We start from the raw sequence: 15,930 nt of genomic DNA on the forward strand, positions 1-15,930 counted from the left end.
TTGAAAATCATTTTATATTGTTGGAGACAATCAGAAATGGAAATATTTTGTATCAATTGTGGTCAAGGCTGAATCTACCATAGGATTGAGACCAACTGCACTGGGTTGAAGGAGGGACAGTGGACACCAAGAACAGAGCCTTTTCTTTCATTTTAGATTAAGTTTAGTTTAAAGGCGCAATGGACGATTTTTCGGCAATCTGAGGACTCAGGCGAAAGTGCGCATGCGCACTCCCCCGTGCGGACTGATACAACACGTGCGTTTGTTTATTAGCGAGACGGATCGCATCTCTCGTCTCCCGTAGATTTTCCGTCTTCTTCTGAGTCAGCTCGAACTGTCTTTCTCCGTCTTCATTTTGTCCCGTACACTGAGGGAACTATATTATGATAGATCAAGGCGCTTAGACACGCGGAAACTGCTGCTCTCATGGGGACGAGGCGCATGCGGCTGCAGGTGAGCAGTAGGTGAGTTCTATGATTGATACGTGGCAGGACTAATCGGCCGTCCACGCCACGAGGAATGAGACTCAGATTTGGGCCAAAAAATCATCCATTCAACCTTTTAATACAAGTCAGAGGAACTAACTAACTACTATAGGAGAGACTCTTGCATAACTGGGCTATACTTTGGTTTATGTTCCACGCACTTGTACCCCTCATTTAAACAGTTGCTGATCTGGATCACTCTGAACAAAGCAGAACTCCTCTACAGCTTCTTTTGTGTCGGACATCCAACAGCTTTTGAGGCACGTGTAAACCAAAACTGTCCCAAACTCGAGCTGCATCTCCAAACCTTCACCCTTAAGAAGACTGACCAAAGCAGGCATAAGCTGTAGCTCAAATGTCCTCGGACCTCCACAAGAGAAGCACGCCAAAACCACTTGAGACATGTTAGCTGGCGGCTCGGAGATAAATAGAGGCTTGCCACTGCGACAGTAGCGCAAAATCTGTTCCGAACAAACTGAAATCTTCTTCATAAATCTTGCGAACACAGCGTCACCATGTCGAACTTTAGTTTTTTCATATTTTTCCACTCCAGTACCATCTTCATAACAGTCTAGCTCAACTGAAAGCCCCTCTCTCTTTTTGTAGTCCTTCAACAATTTCTGGGCATGGGCCAAGTCATGGTCCTCCCCAAACAGATCTGTTTCCTCCATAACACTGATAAAGGAGGGGCGAAAGCAAGGCGGGGCGTCCAGCTCAGAGGGTCCTAGTTGTAGCTCCTCAAGCCGCGTGCTCACGTCAATGTCGTCACTGGCAGGAACGTCTGCTAGAAATACAAACCAAATGTGAAATGAAAAGTTATAATACATCATTTTAAAATTAAGATACAAGTAACAATAAGTACAAGCATCCATCATCCTAAGATATAGTAACCATACAATTATTTTGCATTCCTCTAGACTGTAACAAAAATAAATTATTTTTATTTTCAGTATAGAACTTAATTACTTTACTTTTCTAATACAAAGAAATGGCAAGCCTCAAAATTGTAATTGAGATTCAAAAAAGGATGTTTTTTATTTTTAAAGTATGTAGATAAACTGAAACACTAGTGTTGGGGCAAGGTGTTTGTCCAGTAAAACATAAAGATCAGGATTTTGCCTTGCCTTTTGTCAAAAATGCATGTCAAAAGTGTCCATCATAGTAGTCTGATAAATAAACAAAGTAAAACAATGATAAATCTCTTCAAACCAGGCTTTGATATCACTCATGTCTGTGTGGTTTTCATTTGACAAAACCACCTTGATTTTTCGTACTTTGTGACATTCTGAGGTTTATCTTATTGAAATCACATTATGTTCCACTTCTCTTCCCTCCAGACTTACGAATGTAGGTTTACAAACCATGCAACAATAACACAAAGTTCCTCTTGGTATACAATTGTGCTACTGCAGTACCTTCGATTGCATGTGGAGTTTGATTTGGAGCTTGTTTTCCTCCCTGCGCTTCTTCCATGCCCCAGTCATCAGCGGAGTCACACCAGTCTGTGGCCGAAGGGCGCAGCTCCTCAGGCGGCGTGGGGCTTCTGACACTGTCCGCTTCCAGACACTGAGAGCGAAGGACTCTCCAGCACTCGGAGCGACCACTGCAATCATCTCCAGGACAGGCGAAGACGTGCAGGGTCCGGTGATAAGGCGACCCCTCCAGCGGGCAGTAAACCTGGACAACATGGACCAACACGGATCCGCAGCGACGACAGCGGGGACAGGGACGGGACAGCGGCGACGGGACATCGGGCAGTCCGCCCACTTTGTTGGTCATGAAAGTGGACTGATGTCGCTTTGAGTCGAGTTCTCCATCACAAAAACCCACCAGAACCTGGTCTAATCCCGGGGAAGCCATGTTCATCTCAGAAACCGGAAGTCCAGCAGCTTGTTGATGTTGCACAAACTGAATGAAGTGCATTACCGCCCTCTATTGCTCTGGAGGGTGGATCACAGACTAGAGCCTGGCGCTCTCTTGTTGTCATATTTCAAGCAATCGAATAAAACATCCTGATATTTCCCCCTCAAGTGTGTCCAACATAATTATTTTACAGTCTGTTCCTGTCCATTCTGTTGATGTATGGATGGATACTGCTAATATACTGAATATATAAGATAAGATATGCCTTTATTTGTCCACACAATGGGGAAATTTCGGTGTTGCAACGCAAGTAGGTACAGAAATAAAAGAACAGATAACTTATAGAAAGCTTAAAAAAATAAAATAAAAAAAACACTTAAACAAAACGCGTATAGACAAAACCTCTTATATACTTAGTAAGGAATGGAAAGAAAAAATAAGATAAAAAAATAATAATAACAGTGGCAAAAGTAAACACTCTTATTTACAGCAGTTATATGCACATGAATATGACATTATTGCATATGTGTATTGCACATGAATATAAGATAAGATAATCCTTTATTGTCCCACATGGGGAAATTCCATTGTTGCAACGCAGGTAGATACAGAGGTAGATACAGAAGAAAAGAACAGATCACTTATAGGAAGTTTGAAAAACACTCTCAGTAGAAGATCTCCTATAAACAAAAACTCCTATAGACAAAACCTCCCATTTCTCAACAAGGGATGGAGGGGAAAAATAATAAAGATAAAAATAAATAAACAAATAAATACCATTGCATGTGATCACGACAGTAATTGTGTATGAATATGACAGTATTGCACATGATTAAGTCAGTATTGCACATCGGTATGACAGTATACACGCGTTCAGGGCTAACAGTGTTTGTTGTAGAGTCTGACAGCAGCAGAAGGAGTCGCACCACAGAGTCGTAGAAGATCTTCAGGAGTGGCCCTGTCACTCCAAAAGACCTGAGTCTCCTCAGGAGGTAGAGCCGACTCTGGCTTCTCCTGTACAGTGCGTCTGTGTTGTGAGTCCAGTCCAGTTTGTGGTTCAGATGAACACCCAGGTACTTGTATGAGTCACTCTCTCAATGTCCCGTCCCTGGATGTTCACTGGTGAGGGGGCAGTGGGGTGGCGTCTGCGGAAATCCACCACCATCTCCTTGGTCTTCCCCGCGTTGATGAGGAGGTGGTTCCGCTGACACCAGTCCACAAAGTCCTGCTCCAGTCCTCTGTACTCCGCGTCATCGTCGTCCCTGATGAGTCCGATGATGGCAGAGTCGTCAGAGAACTTCTGCAGGACACAGCTGTCCGTGTCCTATCTGAGGTCTGCAGTGTAGAGGGTGAAGAGAAAGGGCGCGAGGACAGTGCCCTGGGGCGCCCCCACACTGCAGGTCCGAGTGTCAGACACACAGTTCCGGGCTCTCACAAACTGGGGTCGGTCTGTGAGGTAGTCCAGGATCCACTCTGCCAGGTGTTACTCCACACCAGCCGTCTCCAGCTTGTCCCTCAGGAGCAGCGGCTGGATGGTGTTGAAGGTGCTGGAAAGATCGAAGAACAGGATCCTCACAGAGCTGCCAGGCTTTTCCTATATCTGCTCAGGTTCGCAATGTTAAGATTCTACTTCCCCATAAACCCTTATCTGAAATTATTATGAATGGCAAAGATTTGTCCACAAGCGAAATGATGGCCGGGATACGCCTTATTTTATACAAATTCAGGTACATGGATGTTTAGTTTGTTTTACATGACTGACACTATCAGCTATGTAGAAATTAGTCATGGAGCAATTGAATTCAATTACTTTCAGTACTTAGTATGTTGCTAATTACACCCATAAATGTTTCCCTTCTGTTTTGTTTTTCCTAAATGTGGACATTTATCTTTTCAAATCAACAGCTTCTTTACTGAATAGCACAATTTGCTGTTCTAGAGAATATATCTCATTTAGTTTGATGAATAAATCAATGATTACATTATGTACAGTAGCTTACAAAAGTGTTCGTACCCCTGGAACTTTTACACATTGTGTTACATCATGACCACAAATATAATAAAATTCTATTGGCATTTTGTGTGAAAGAGCAACAAAAAGCGGCACACAATTGTGGAGTGGAAAATTATACATCATTTACCGATTTGTCTTAAATCAAAACTGAAAAGTACATCAGGCAAAAGTATTGACCCTCTGAGTCAATACTTTTACAATACTGCGTTTCCTTTCCCAGCCAGTCTACAGACCATTCTTCATTGTAAAACAGCTCAAGCTCAGGAAGCATTTGTGAACAGCAGTTTTCAGGGCAAATTTTTGATTGGATTCAGGTCTGGACTTTGATTGGGCCATTCTTACAAATCAATATGTTTTGTTTTAAACCATTCCATTATAACTCTGGCTTTATGTTCAGGGTGGTTCTCCTGCTGAAGGTGAACCTCTCAGTCTCAGGTCTTTTACAGACGCCAACAGGTTTTCTTCCATCGCCCTGTATTTGGCTCCATCCATCTTCCCATCAGCTCTGAGCAGCTGAAGAAAAGCAGCTCCACAGCCTGATGCTGCACCTCCATGTGTGACAGTGAGGATGGTGTGTTCAGAGTCATGTGCTCTGTTAGTCTTCTGTTTGACATAGTGTTTTGCTTTTAGGCCATGTTTGCTTCTGGCAAACTGCAAACAGGACTTCTTCTGGCTGTTTTTCAACAATGTCTTCTTCCTGCTGCTCTTCCATAAAGGACAGATTTGTGCAGGACATGACTAATAGTCGTCCTGGACAGATTCCCTGTCCACCCGAGCTGTGGATCTCTGCAGCTCCTCCAGAGTGACCATGGGCCTCTTGGCTGCTTCTCTGATCAGTGTTCTCCTTGTTCAGATATAAGTTTTGGAGGACTCCATGTCTTGGTAGGTTTGTAGTTGTGTCACACTCTTTCCATTTCCAGATGATGGATTGAACAGTGCTCTGTGAGATGATCAGAACTTGGGCAATCTTTTTTATAACCTAACCCTGCTTTAATCTTCATCCCTGGCTTGTCTGGTGTGTTCTTTGGACTTCATGATGCCGTTTGCTCCCCGACATTCTCTTCACAAACTTCTGTGGCCTTCACTGAACAGCTGCATTTATCCCGAGGCTAAGTTATGTTAAATTAAGTACTTTATCCAACTTTCACTGAAGACAAAATGAAAGCTCTACCTGCACCAAGATTACAACATTGCACTGTAGTATTATGACATATAATTGGTTGTATGTGTCAATAAGCTGTAATCTAACATTATTCAGGCCTTAAACATGTGAAACATGTGCAGTTTGTGCAGTGGCGCTCCGCGCTCACACCAAACGGGATACTATTTGGACACTTATCTAAAGTCACTTTAGCTTAAAAACAACGTAATAATAATGGATGATCTTATATTTGTAGGAAACGTCCAGTAAAACCGAATAAAACAGACTTAAAATCAGGTTAGAGGTCAAAGTGACTGGTAAAAGTGTGCTGTAGGGGGCAATGTTACATCTTAAGCTCCATGCTGAGAGCACTGGGACTAGGACACTTGTTAAATACAGGGACAACACTGCATCATCTGATTTTGGACAAATCATCCAGTGAAAGGCAGAAAGAGCTTGGATTGTTGTGTTAAAAATGCAATGCAACAAAACGCAACCACTCAACATATTTGAATTGCATCATTGTTTCACCCATGTAATATTCTGAACTCAAAATAACATTAGAAGAGGGTTATTTGTTCTTAATTAAGCCATATTACAGTAGCTGATGTTTAGTTATTAATGATTGTGGAGAAGGATGACGGAATGTTTTAGTTTCTCCCTCAAATATTACACGAGCCTCATGCTCGTGTAATACAAATCGTGACCAGTCGACTATAAAAAATAATCATATTTTATAATAATGATGGTGATTCAGGGTAATGCAGACTCTAAAACGACATTTTATTACAAAGACAGTGGCAGTATTTAAAAAAAATGTGACGAATGTGATTTTCCTCAATCAAACACTGAATCTGGACTAGAATCTGACACGTCGACTACTAGAATAATCGTTAGTGATGGAGTGGGTTACATTATTTACAGAAGAACATATAACGTTAGCATTGTTCAACCCCTGTACAATATGTCCTCAAAACATCCCATCTCAGCCCTGATCCATGCTTCTCCAGGATATAATAATCTCTTACTACTATCAGTCAGGATCAGTATTTTAACTAGCCTTACTAAGCTCCAATTTTAGTTGTAAATGTGTTTTTTTCAGAGTATCCTACAGTAGCATTCCCACTGCTAAAGTGCATAATGTTTATTAGTGCAGACAGGGCTGGCTGCACCTCTGTATCCTTTATGGGTGGAGACTAAAGGTTGTCCACACACTAAAAACAGCAGGCAAACTCGTCTTCATCGGCTGCTCCCTTTTCATCTCGGGGTCTTTAAAAACCTGGATTTCCCCCCAGACCTGTCGGAGTTGATGCCCATTTGAAGAAAAGTGTGGTAAATTAACTCGATCCGCGCGTAACGAGGTAAGACACTAAAAAAAAAAAAAAAAAGCCACGAGAACTTTCTGCACAAGCAACGCGAACTCCTCTCTTAAAAGTTACCTCGAACACTCACGCGAACCAGCGCCGTCACAAACCTCCACGCACACACGTTTTCGGTCGTCGTTGTGCGCTTTTTGTTCTCACGATTCGATCCCCGCGTTGATGTAAAATTCGAGGTTGAAGGTACGTTTGCTATTTTGGGAGTGACGTGTCTGTTGTGATGTCCCAACTAGAAAACTCCGAAGTGCGCTGCTGAGGCGGTGAGATACATTAAAACCACACGTAGCATAGCAGTTAGCACTTTTCAAAACTCCCAGACATGTGTTTAACTTGTTAAATGACACGTTAGATGCCGTTAAAGTACTGGACGACAACGTGTAATTTTAGTGGAGAAAATGATGAATGTTGGTTGCGGCTAGCGCGTCCAGCTAGCCTAACCTAGCATTTACCTAGCATCACAAAGGCTAAACATGTTAGCCTATTTGTTTTTCTCTCATTTTGATGAGTTATTCAACTGATTTCTACAGGTTAGAATGTGCCCCACGACCAAGAGCACGTATGTGCTGTATTTAACTCAGTGTTTATGGGTGAGGGAGAAATGCTGCTATTGCATACGTTTTCTTCCCACATCAACATATTCCATTAACATGTATTCTCTGGGTATATTCTCCGGGTATAATCTCCAAACAATAGGGCTGACGTGGACTAAATGAAGTCTTTGATGTTGATTAAAGACCAAACCTCTCAAAAATGATTAATTATCTCCTACGATCAGACCAAATATCTGATCAAAGTGCACTAAGGAGACTGCAAGCTCACAGGATTTCATACAAAAGGATGATTTACACATACTTGTAAACTATGTATTTGTGTGAAAAAGGCAGAATAAATGGTCTTTGTTAAATAATTAGTCGACTAATAAAAATAAATAAATGGCCTTAAAATGCCACTTGTGCAAACAACAGAGCGCTTTATACCATGTCCGTCTTCTCTGTTTACATTGGGCCCATACAGTGATGTGGTGGCAAACTTATAACCTCTTTACTAATACGGGAACAGGTCTGCCTTGTTTTGGGAACTGTAGCACACCCAAAGCGAGCAGTAATTTCTACGTCAATCAGCTTATGCTACTGCGGTCATTTTTAGTATAATGAAATGCCAGAAGTGGTGTAAATAACCCCTTGAGAAGAAGACTGGTTCTCTCGACCCTAAAAATGTAGTTGAGATAACTGCCTTGTGTGTTATTCCAGAGACATGAGTGAGGCAGAGGAGGTGCCTGAGGACGTGCCTGCATACCTCAAAGATGAACCAGCACCAACAGGTAAAGAGGTCCCCGACTCCTGTGACGGTTTAGAGCCTGGGTGTCCTAAAGCAATCATGCATATTTTATTGTCACTGTCTTTTTGCAACAGTTTGAAATACATCTGAGATTACATACCAGATAAGCATGCCATGCACTAAACTAATACTAATAGATCTCTTGATAGCATGGTAGTAAATGATAATATCATAGTTTTGAATACTATCTGACCCCCCCAAACTAAATTCATGAACAGCCGTGGTTCATGAAGCTTTTTGGGCTATGTCAGGAATAGGTTTGGTCAAATTGATCAAAACGCATATAATGGATAATATTTTTTGCTGAATGTTAGCTACTGACTTTTTTTATACATGAATTAATCCCCCAAACTACACAAAAATATAAAACATTTTATTCTTCAAATATTTTGAAGCTGGATTCTCTTGAAAGTTTTGCAGTATCTTCACCTTGTCCGCTCTCAGTGAGTTCAGTCCTAATCATCTGTCTCTTTATGGTCACAGTTTTAATTGGTTACTCTGTTTTAAATCTATGTATTGTTTGATATATCACCAAACTATCATCTGTTTAGTGTGATCCCATAGACATTATCATTTGTGCTCTTATGCAGCTAATCTTTATCAGAGGATGACTGAAACAACAGCACTTGAGACACAAATATAACCATACGTGACATGGACCATGTGTCCCTGACTCACTGGTCATCTGAACAGGCTCAGGTTATGAAGTGACAGACTGATATCGATGTGCATAAAAAATACAGCTGAATCATTCTGGATATTCCAGGCAAGGTAGAATAAGTGTCTATCCTCTTAAATGCTATAATGGTTGCCCTGGAGGTCACACCTTGCCATAACATTTTCACAGTTGGTTGTGATTGTGAAAGCAGTGCATTTGCATAAATTCAGATTGTTATGGCTCTGTACATAACTCCTTGTTCAGAGACATCCAGAAGTATTGATTCTGTTTATTCCTCTAAATTCCTGATCATTCTCATGGACATTTTCCAATTTTTAAAGTTCCTGACATTTTGTTACTCTAGTAATGACTCATCCACCTTTTTTATAGTGGTTTGAGATGTGATATAAACATTGATCCAAGATTTAGTTTTTGTTTTTAGCAGAGTTAGATACATTTGGGGAGCAAAATATCACAGTGGGTCGAGTGGTTAGAACTCTCACTTCCCAACAGGAATGTACCCGGCTCAACTCACTGGCAGTGTGGGGTCCTTTTAGTACGGAGATTGCGTGTTCTTCCCGTGGCTCTTGAGTTTCCCCCATAATCCCAAATGTAGGATAGATAAAATGCAGATAAATCATTTCCACCTGGGAGTCAATGAAGTATACTTTTACTTTATAACTCGGAACAATTTCTACAGCCTTTAAATGGTAACGTCTCACATGACTAAAATGTCAAACTCAATAGTGATACTAAGGAAAAGGCTTAATACTAGATGCCAATTTTAGATAGCACAATATAGGAGATCTTCTAGTGAAAGTGTTTTTCAGACTTCCTATAAGTGATCTGTTCTTCTGTATCTACCTCTGTATCTACCTGCGTTGCACCAATGAAATTTCCCCATGTGGGACAATAAAGGAATATCTTATCTTATAATAGAATTCTCTTATTTTTTTTTTTTGACAAGATGGAATGTAATTTCCATTTATTTTATGCACTCACTAACTACTTCTGATAAAGCTCAAGATTATTCTAAAACTGTTCAGGAAAGGTCAAATCTTATTCTGTTTTGTCGATGTGTCAAATCAATACTTGCTCAAATTTATTAATTTATTTTTTACTTTATTTTATTAGTACATTCTTATTTTATGCATACCATATTTGATTCTATAGACGTTGCTATTATTAGTATCATGACCTCATGGGCTTTGTAACACCAAAGCAATGGAAGGAGTTCTTTTACGGACTACGACAGTCTGAGGACTACGACAGTCTGAGGAATAAAGTCTGGCGGTAATGCAACAATTGGATGCCAACCGCCATAAAACAACAACAACAACAACAACAACAGTATTATTATTTTATTATTCATTGCTTTATGTTTGACCTTAACGCTGAAACAAGTTCCTATGTTTGCGAACTGTTCAATGACGATGGCAATAAACCTGATTCTGATCTATATGACCACCCCAGCCTTTAGTAATGAGCTTTCAGCATTTTGTTTGAAAAGCATGTCTGTATCTGTGTTTTACTGCAGATCCCAACAAGGACCACCCCCAGCCACAGCCGGGCTTGTTTGGCCGGATAGCAGGAGGGCTGTACGGCGTCACCAAAGGCGCAGTCGGAGCCACGGTGGGAGGCGTGGCCTGGGTCGGAGGGAAAGGTTATGACCTGACTAAAACCGCAGTGACCTCAGTCGCCGCGGTGCCAGGCATGGGTGTGGGCCTGGTCAAAGGCGGAGTGTGCGCTGTAGCTGGAGGAGTGTCTGCTGTGGGCTCGGCAGTGGTCAGCAAAGTTCCCATTGGAGGAGGTGGCAAAAAGAAGGACAAGTCTGACTGACAGGGCGATGGAGATGAAGATGAACGGATCAATATGAGATAATAAAGAAAGACCAACACAGGACAATTTCAGTGAAGGTTTGGTGAGGGGTGAATACTTTCTTTTTTTTGGTCATTAGATTGTGTGCGTTTGTTAAATGTGTGTTTGCTGTTAGCCCCTTACATGTTCCTGTTTATAATGTAAGGTCTAAAAGTGCAAAAGACAACAAATACTCCATTAAAATAATTCCAGCAAAACTTTATCATTGTAAAACTTCGCAAGTAAATTCTGCATAGACTTTTTTATTTTATTTTTTGGTGTATTTCTTAGGTTCAATACAAGTACTGTTACATTTTGCAAGACAATCAGTGATCTGTCCACTGCCGACCTTTCTTTTGGGAGAGCACAGTATTACATTTTCTGCTTTCTCCTTTGGGTTCTTTTTTGTTTATTTTAAGCTGGTGATTTTGTCCAAACGCCCCACTCTCACACATATATAAAGATATAATATAACAAATAAACTATTTTGATGAGGTGAACTATTTTTACAGTTAAAATAAATGGACCTACTGTTGCATTAACTTTAAAAACATTACATTTTCTTTACCATGACACAAATTCTCTCTTAACAAAAAGAAAATCTGTTATCTGCAACTCCTTTAAGGTTCTGATGCTCCATTTCATTTTCGCAAAATCTTAAAGTTTCAAAAACCTGCAAATAATTAGATTTGATTATGTGCGTTTAATAAAGATTTTTATACTACTTTTTAACTTCCAAAAGCCTTTGAGCTTTGTACTGTGCATAAAGTAGGTTTCAAAACTGTTAAACAGTGTTGTAGAATGTTGCAATCTTATAATGGCTATATATTCAGATATTCGAATAAAGATTTGAAAATACTTGAATTGGTTTTATTCTTTATTGCAGTGTAAGAACGTGGACTTTATACACAGGTATATGAAACACGGGGGAAATAGATATTCATACAGAGTAAAGGATTTGGAAGGTTCACTTTAAGAGGAAGAACATCTGAAATGGCCTGTAATGAGGTCGGGTCATTGAAAGGACATTTTGACATTTCTCAGTTTGTTTGGTAATAGGAACAGGTCAATGTGGATCTTTATTGCACAATTTCAAACAAATGGATTGTAAATCATCCTCTTAAAAATGTCAACATTCTAATTGACCTCATTTTGGTAAAATAACATTGCAATATTTGATCGTGTATACATAGAATAAGTCACATCATACAGTTTCATACGGTCAGTCATGAGACCTGACTCCTCAACATTTGCAGGCTTTTTTTTCAATCTAGTTCATCAGCTTTTTACTTTTATGTTAAATGTATGACTTTAATTGGAATATCAATTATTCCTGTTAACCTACAAGTCAAGTCAGAAATATGGGGGTAATAATGGACTCAGACTAGAACTTTAACCGCCACGTCAAATCAATAAAATTCAAGTTTTAAAGGTTTATTTGTATATGTTTTAGTAGTTTATTATGTTATCCGAGCCAATTTCAGGGAAACATAAGTTTTTTATTTAAAACAAAAAAAGTATGACGGACTTTATTAAATCATTCTGCGACCCCAAGCTCTTACTACGCGACCCCTCGGGGGTCACGACCCTCAATGTGGTAACCACCGAGTTAGACTACTGTAACAGCCTGCTCACTGGCCTCTCCAAAGTCTGTTCTCAGGTCTCTGCACTGCCCCCGGTGGCTCAGAGAAGAGACTTTAAAGCAGCTCTGCTTGTGTACAAGTCTCTCCATGGCCTAGCACCAAAGTACATCTTGGACATGTGAGTGCCATATGAACCATCTCGGACTCTGAGGACCTCAGCGACCGGCCTCCTGCTAGTGCCAGAGTCAGGACTAAACATGGAGCGGCCTCCTGCTGGTGCCAGAGTCAGGACTAAACATGGAGCGGCCTCCTGCTGGTGCCAGAGTCAGGACTAAACATGGAGCGGCCTCCTGCTGGTGCCAGAGTCAGGACTAAACATGGACCGGCCTCCTGCTGGTGCCAGAGTCAGGACTAAACATGGACCGGCCTCCTGCTGGTGCCAGAGTCAGGACTAAACATGGACCGGCCTCCTGCTGGTGCCAGAGTCAGGACTAAACATGGACCGGCCTCCTGCTGGTGCCAGAGTCAGGACTAAACATGGACCGGCCTCCTGCTGGTGCCCAGAGTCAGGACTAAACATGGAGCGGCCTCCTGCTGGTGCCAGAGTCAGGACTAAACATGGAGCGACCTCCTGCTGGTGCCAGAGTCCAGAGTCAGGACTAAACATGGACCAGCCTCCTGCTGGTGCCAGAGTCAGGACTAAACATGGACCAGCCTCCTGCTGGTGCCAGAGTCAGGACTAAACATGGACCAGCCTCCTGCTGGTGCCAGAGTCAGGACTAAACATGGACCGGCCTCCTGCTGGTGCCAGAGTCCAGAGTCAGGACTAAACATGGACCAGCCTCCTGCTGGTGCCAGAGTCAGGACTAAACATGGACCGGCCTCCTGCTGGTGCCAGAGTCAGGACTAAACATGGACCGGCCTCCTGCTGGTGCCCAGAGTCAGGACTAAACATGGAGCGGCCTCCTGCTGGTGCCAGAGTCAGGACTAAACATGGACCGGTCTCCTGCTGGTGCCAGAGTCAGGACTAAACATGGAGCAGCCTCCTGCTGGTGCCAGAGTCAGGACTAAACATGGAGCGGCCTCCTGCTGGTGCCAGAGTCCAGAGTCAGGACTAAACATGGACCAGCCTCCTGCTGGTGCCAGAGTCAGGACTAAACATGGACCAGCCTCCTGCTGGTGCCAGAGTCAGGACTAAACATGGACCAGCCTCCTGCTGGTGCCAGAGTCAGGACTAAACATGGAGCGGCCTCCTGCTGGTGCCAGAGTCCAGAGTCAGGACTAAACATGGACCAGCCTCCTGCTGGTGCCAGAGTCAGGACTAAACATGGACCAGCCTCCTGCTGGTGCCAGAGTCAGGACTAAACATGGACCGGCCTCCTGCTGGTGCCAGAGTCAGGACTAAACATGGACCGGCCTCCTGCTGGTGCCCAGAGTCAGGACTAAACATGGAGCGGCCTCCTGCTGGTGCCAGAGTCAGGACTAAACATGGAGCGGCCTCCTGCTGGTGCCAGAGTCAGGACTAAACATGGAGCGGCCTCCTGCTGGCGCCAGAGTCAGGACTAAACATGGAGCAGCCTCCTGCTGGTGCCAGAGTCAGGACTAAACATGGAGCGGCCTCCTGCTGGTGCCAGAGTCCAGAGTCAGGACTAAACATGGACCAGCCTCCTGCTGGTGCCAGAGTCAGGACTAAACATGGACCAGCCTCCTGCTGGTGCCAGAGTCAGGACTAAACATGGACCAGCCTCCTGCTGGTGCCAGAGTCAGGACTAAACATGGAGCGGCCTCCTGCTGGTGCCAGAGTCCAGAGTCAGGACTAAACATGGACCAGCCTCCTGCTGGTGCCAGAGTCAGGACTAAACATGGACCAGCCTCCTGCTGGTGCCAGAGTCAGGACTAAACATGGACCAGCCTCCTGCTGGTGCCAGAGTCAGGACTAAACATGGAGCGGCCTCCTGCTGGTGCCAGAGTCCAGAGTCAGGACTAAACATGGACCAGCCTCCTGCTGGTGCCAGAGTCAGGACTAAACATGGACCAGCCTCCTGCTGGTGCCAGAGTCAGGACTAAACATGGACCGGCCTCCTGCTGGTGCCAGAGTCAGGACTAAACATGGACCGGCCTCCTGCTGGTGCCCAGAGTCAGGACTAAACATGGAGCGGCCTCCTGCTGGTGCCAGAGTCAGGACTAAACATGGAGCGGCCTCCTGCTGGTGCCAGAGTCAGGACTAAACATGGAGCGGCCTCCTGCTGGCGCCAGAGTCAGGACTAAACATGGAGCAGCCTCCTGCTGGTGCCAGAGTCAGGACTAAACATGGAGCGGCCTCCTGCTGGTGCCAGAGTCCAGAGTCAGGACTAAACATGGACCAGCCTCCTGCTGGTGCCAGAGTCAGGACTAAACATGGACCAGCCTCCTGCTGGTGCCAGAGTCAGGACTAAACATGGACCAGCCTCCTGCTGGTGCCAGAGTCAGGACTAAACATGGAGCGGCCTCCTGCTGGTGCCAGAGTCCAGAGTCAGGACTAAACATGGACCAGCCTCCTGCTGGTGCCAGAGTCAGGACTAAACATGGACCAGCCTCCTGCTGGTGCCAGAGTCAGGACTAAACATGGACCAGCCTCCTGCTGGTGCCAGAGTCAGGACTAAACATGGACCAGCCTCCTGCTGGTGCCAGAGTCAGGACTAAACATGGACCAGCCTCCTGCTGGTGCCAGAGTCAGGACTAAACATGGAGCGGCCTCCTGCTGGTGCCAGAGTCCAGAGTCAGGACTAAACATGGACCAGCCTCCTGCTGGTGCCAGAGTCAGGACTAAACATGGACCGGCCTCCTGCTGGTGCCAGAGTCCAGAGTCAGGACTAAACATGGACCAGCCTCCTGCTGGTGCCAGAGTCAGGACTAAACATGGACCGGCCTCCTGCTGGTGCCAGAGTCAGGACTAAACATGGACCGGCCTCCTGCTGGTGCCCAGAGTCAGGACTAAACATGGAGCGGCCTCCTGCTGGTGCCAGAGTCAGGACTAAACATGGACCGGTCTCCTGCTGGTGCCAGAGTCAGGACTAAACATGGAGCAGCCTCCTGCTGGTGCCAGAGTCAGGACTAAACATGGAGCGGCCTCCTGCTGGTGCCAGAGTCCAGAGTCAGGACTAAACATGGACCAGCCTCCTGCTGGTGCCAGAGTCAGGACTAAACATGGACCAGCCTCCTGCTGGTGCCAGAGTCAGGACTAAACATGGACCAGCCTCCTGCTGGTGCCAGAGTCAGGACTAAACATGGAGCGGCCTCCTGCTGGTGCCAGAGTCCAGAGTCAGGACTAAACATGGACCAGCCTCCTGCTGGTGCCAGAGTCAGGACTAAACATGGACCAGCCTCCTGCTGGTGCCAGAGTCAGGACTAAACATGGACCGGCCTCCTGCTGGTGCCAGAGTCAGGACTAAACATGGACCGGCCTCCTGCTGGTGCCCAGAGTCAGGACTAAACATGGAGCGGCCTCCTGCTGGTGCCAGAGTCAGGACTAAACATGGAGCGGCCTCCTGCTGGTGCCAGAGTCAGGACTAAACATGGAGCAGCCTCCTGCTGGTGCCAGAGTCAGGACTAAACATGGAGCGGCCTCCTGCT

At 44.4% G+C, this 15,930-nt stretch overlaps 2 protein-coding genes across 6 annotated transcripts; one reads left to right on the forward strand and one right to left on the reverse strand.

Moving 5' to 3' along the window:
- Positions 1 to 9: 9 nt before the first annotated feature.
- On the reverse strand, positions 10 to 2,375 carry pdcd2l (programmed cell death 2-like). 2 transcript variants are annotated; one of them, XM_072434552.1, is made up of 2 exons: positions 1,901 to 2,375; positions 10 to 1,266 (listed from the first exon to the last, which is right to left on the reverse strand). In XM_072434552.1, exons 1-2 carry the CDS (start codon positions 2,349 to 2,351, stop codon positions 656 to 658), a joined length of 1,062 nt encoding a protein of 353 aa, XP_072290653.1. In that variant the 5' UTR covers positions 2,352 to 2,375; the 3' UTR covers positions 10 to 655. The 2 variants fall into 2 exon arrangements, with proteins under 2 accessions (XP_072290653.1, XP_072290652.1); XM_072434551.1 differs by having other exon boundaries at positions 10 to 1,269.
- A 4,316-nt stretch (positions 2,376 to 6,691) lies between these two features.
- On the forward strand, positions 6,692 to 11,217 carry tmem263 (transmembrane protein 263). Of its 4 annotated transcripts, none has more exons than XM_072435181.1 (3): positions 6,692 to 6,872; positions 8,137 to 8,203; positions 10,416 to 11,217. In XM_072435181.1, the coding sequence occupies exons 2-3, from the start codon at positions 8,137 to 8,139 to the stop codon at positions 10,715 to 10,717; spliced, it is 369 nt and encodes a 122-aa protein (XP_072291282.1). In that variant the 5' UTR covers positions 6,692 to 6,872; the 3' UTR covers positions 10,718 to 11,217. The 4 variants fall into 4 exon arrangements, with proteins under 4 accessions (XP_072291282.1, XP_072291284.1, XP_072291283.1 ...); XM_072435183.1 differs by having other exon boundaries at positions 6,692 to 6,864; positions 8,133 to 8,203; XM_072435182.1 differs by lacking the exon at positions 6,692 to 6,872 and adding an exon at positions 6,973 to 7,065 and having other exon boundaries at positions 8,133 to 8,203.
- Positions 11,218 to 15,930: the final 4,713 nt, after the last annotated feature.

This window comes from Eucyclogobius newberryi, unplaced genomic scaffold (genome assembly GCF_026437365.1).
Source record: "Eucyclogobius newberryi isolate DKJ021-1_F unplaced genomic scaffold, fEucNew1.0.hap1 SCAF_7, whole genome shotgun sequence".
NCBI classification, from domain to species: domain Eukaryota; kingdom Metazoa; phylum Chordata; class Actinopteri; order Gobiiformes; family Gobiidae; genus Eucyclogobius; species Eucyclogobius newberryi.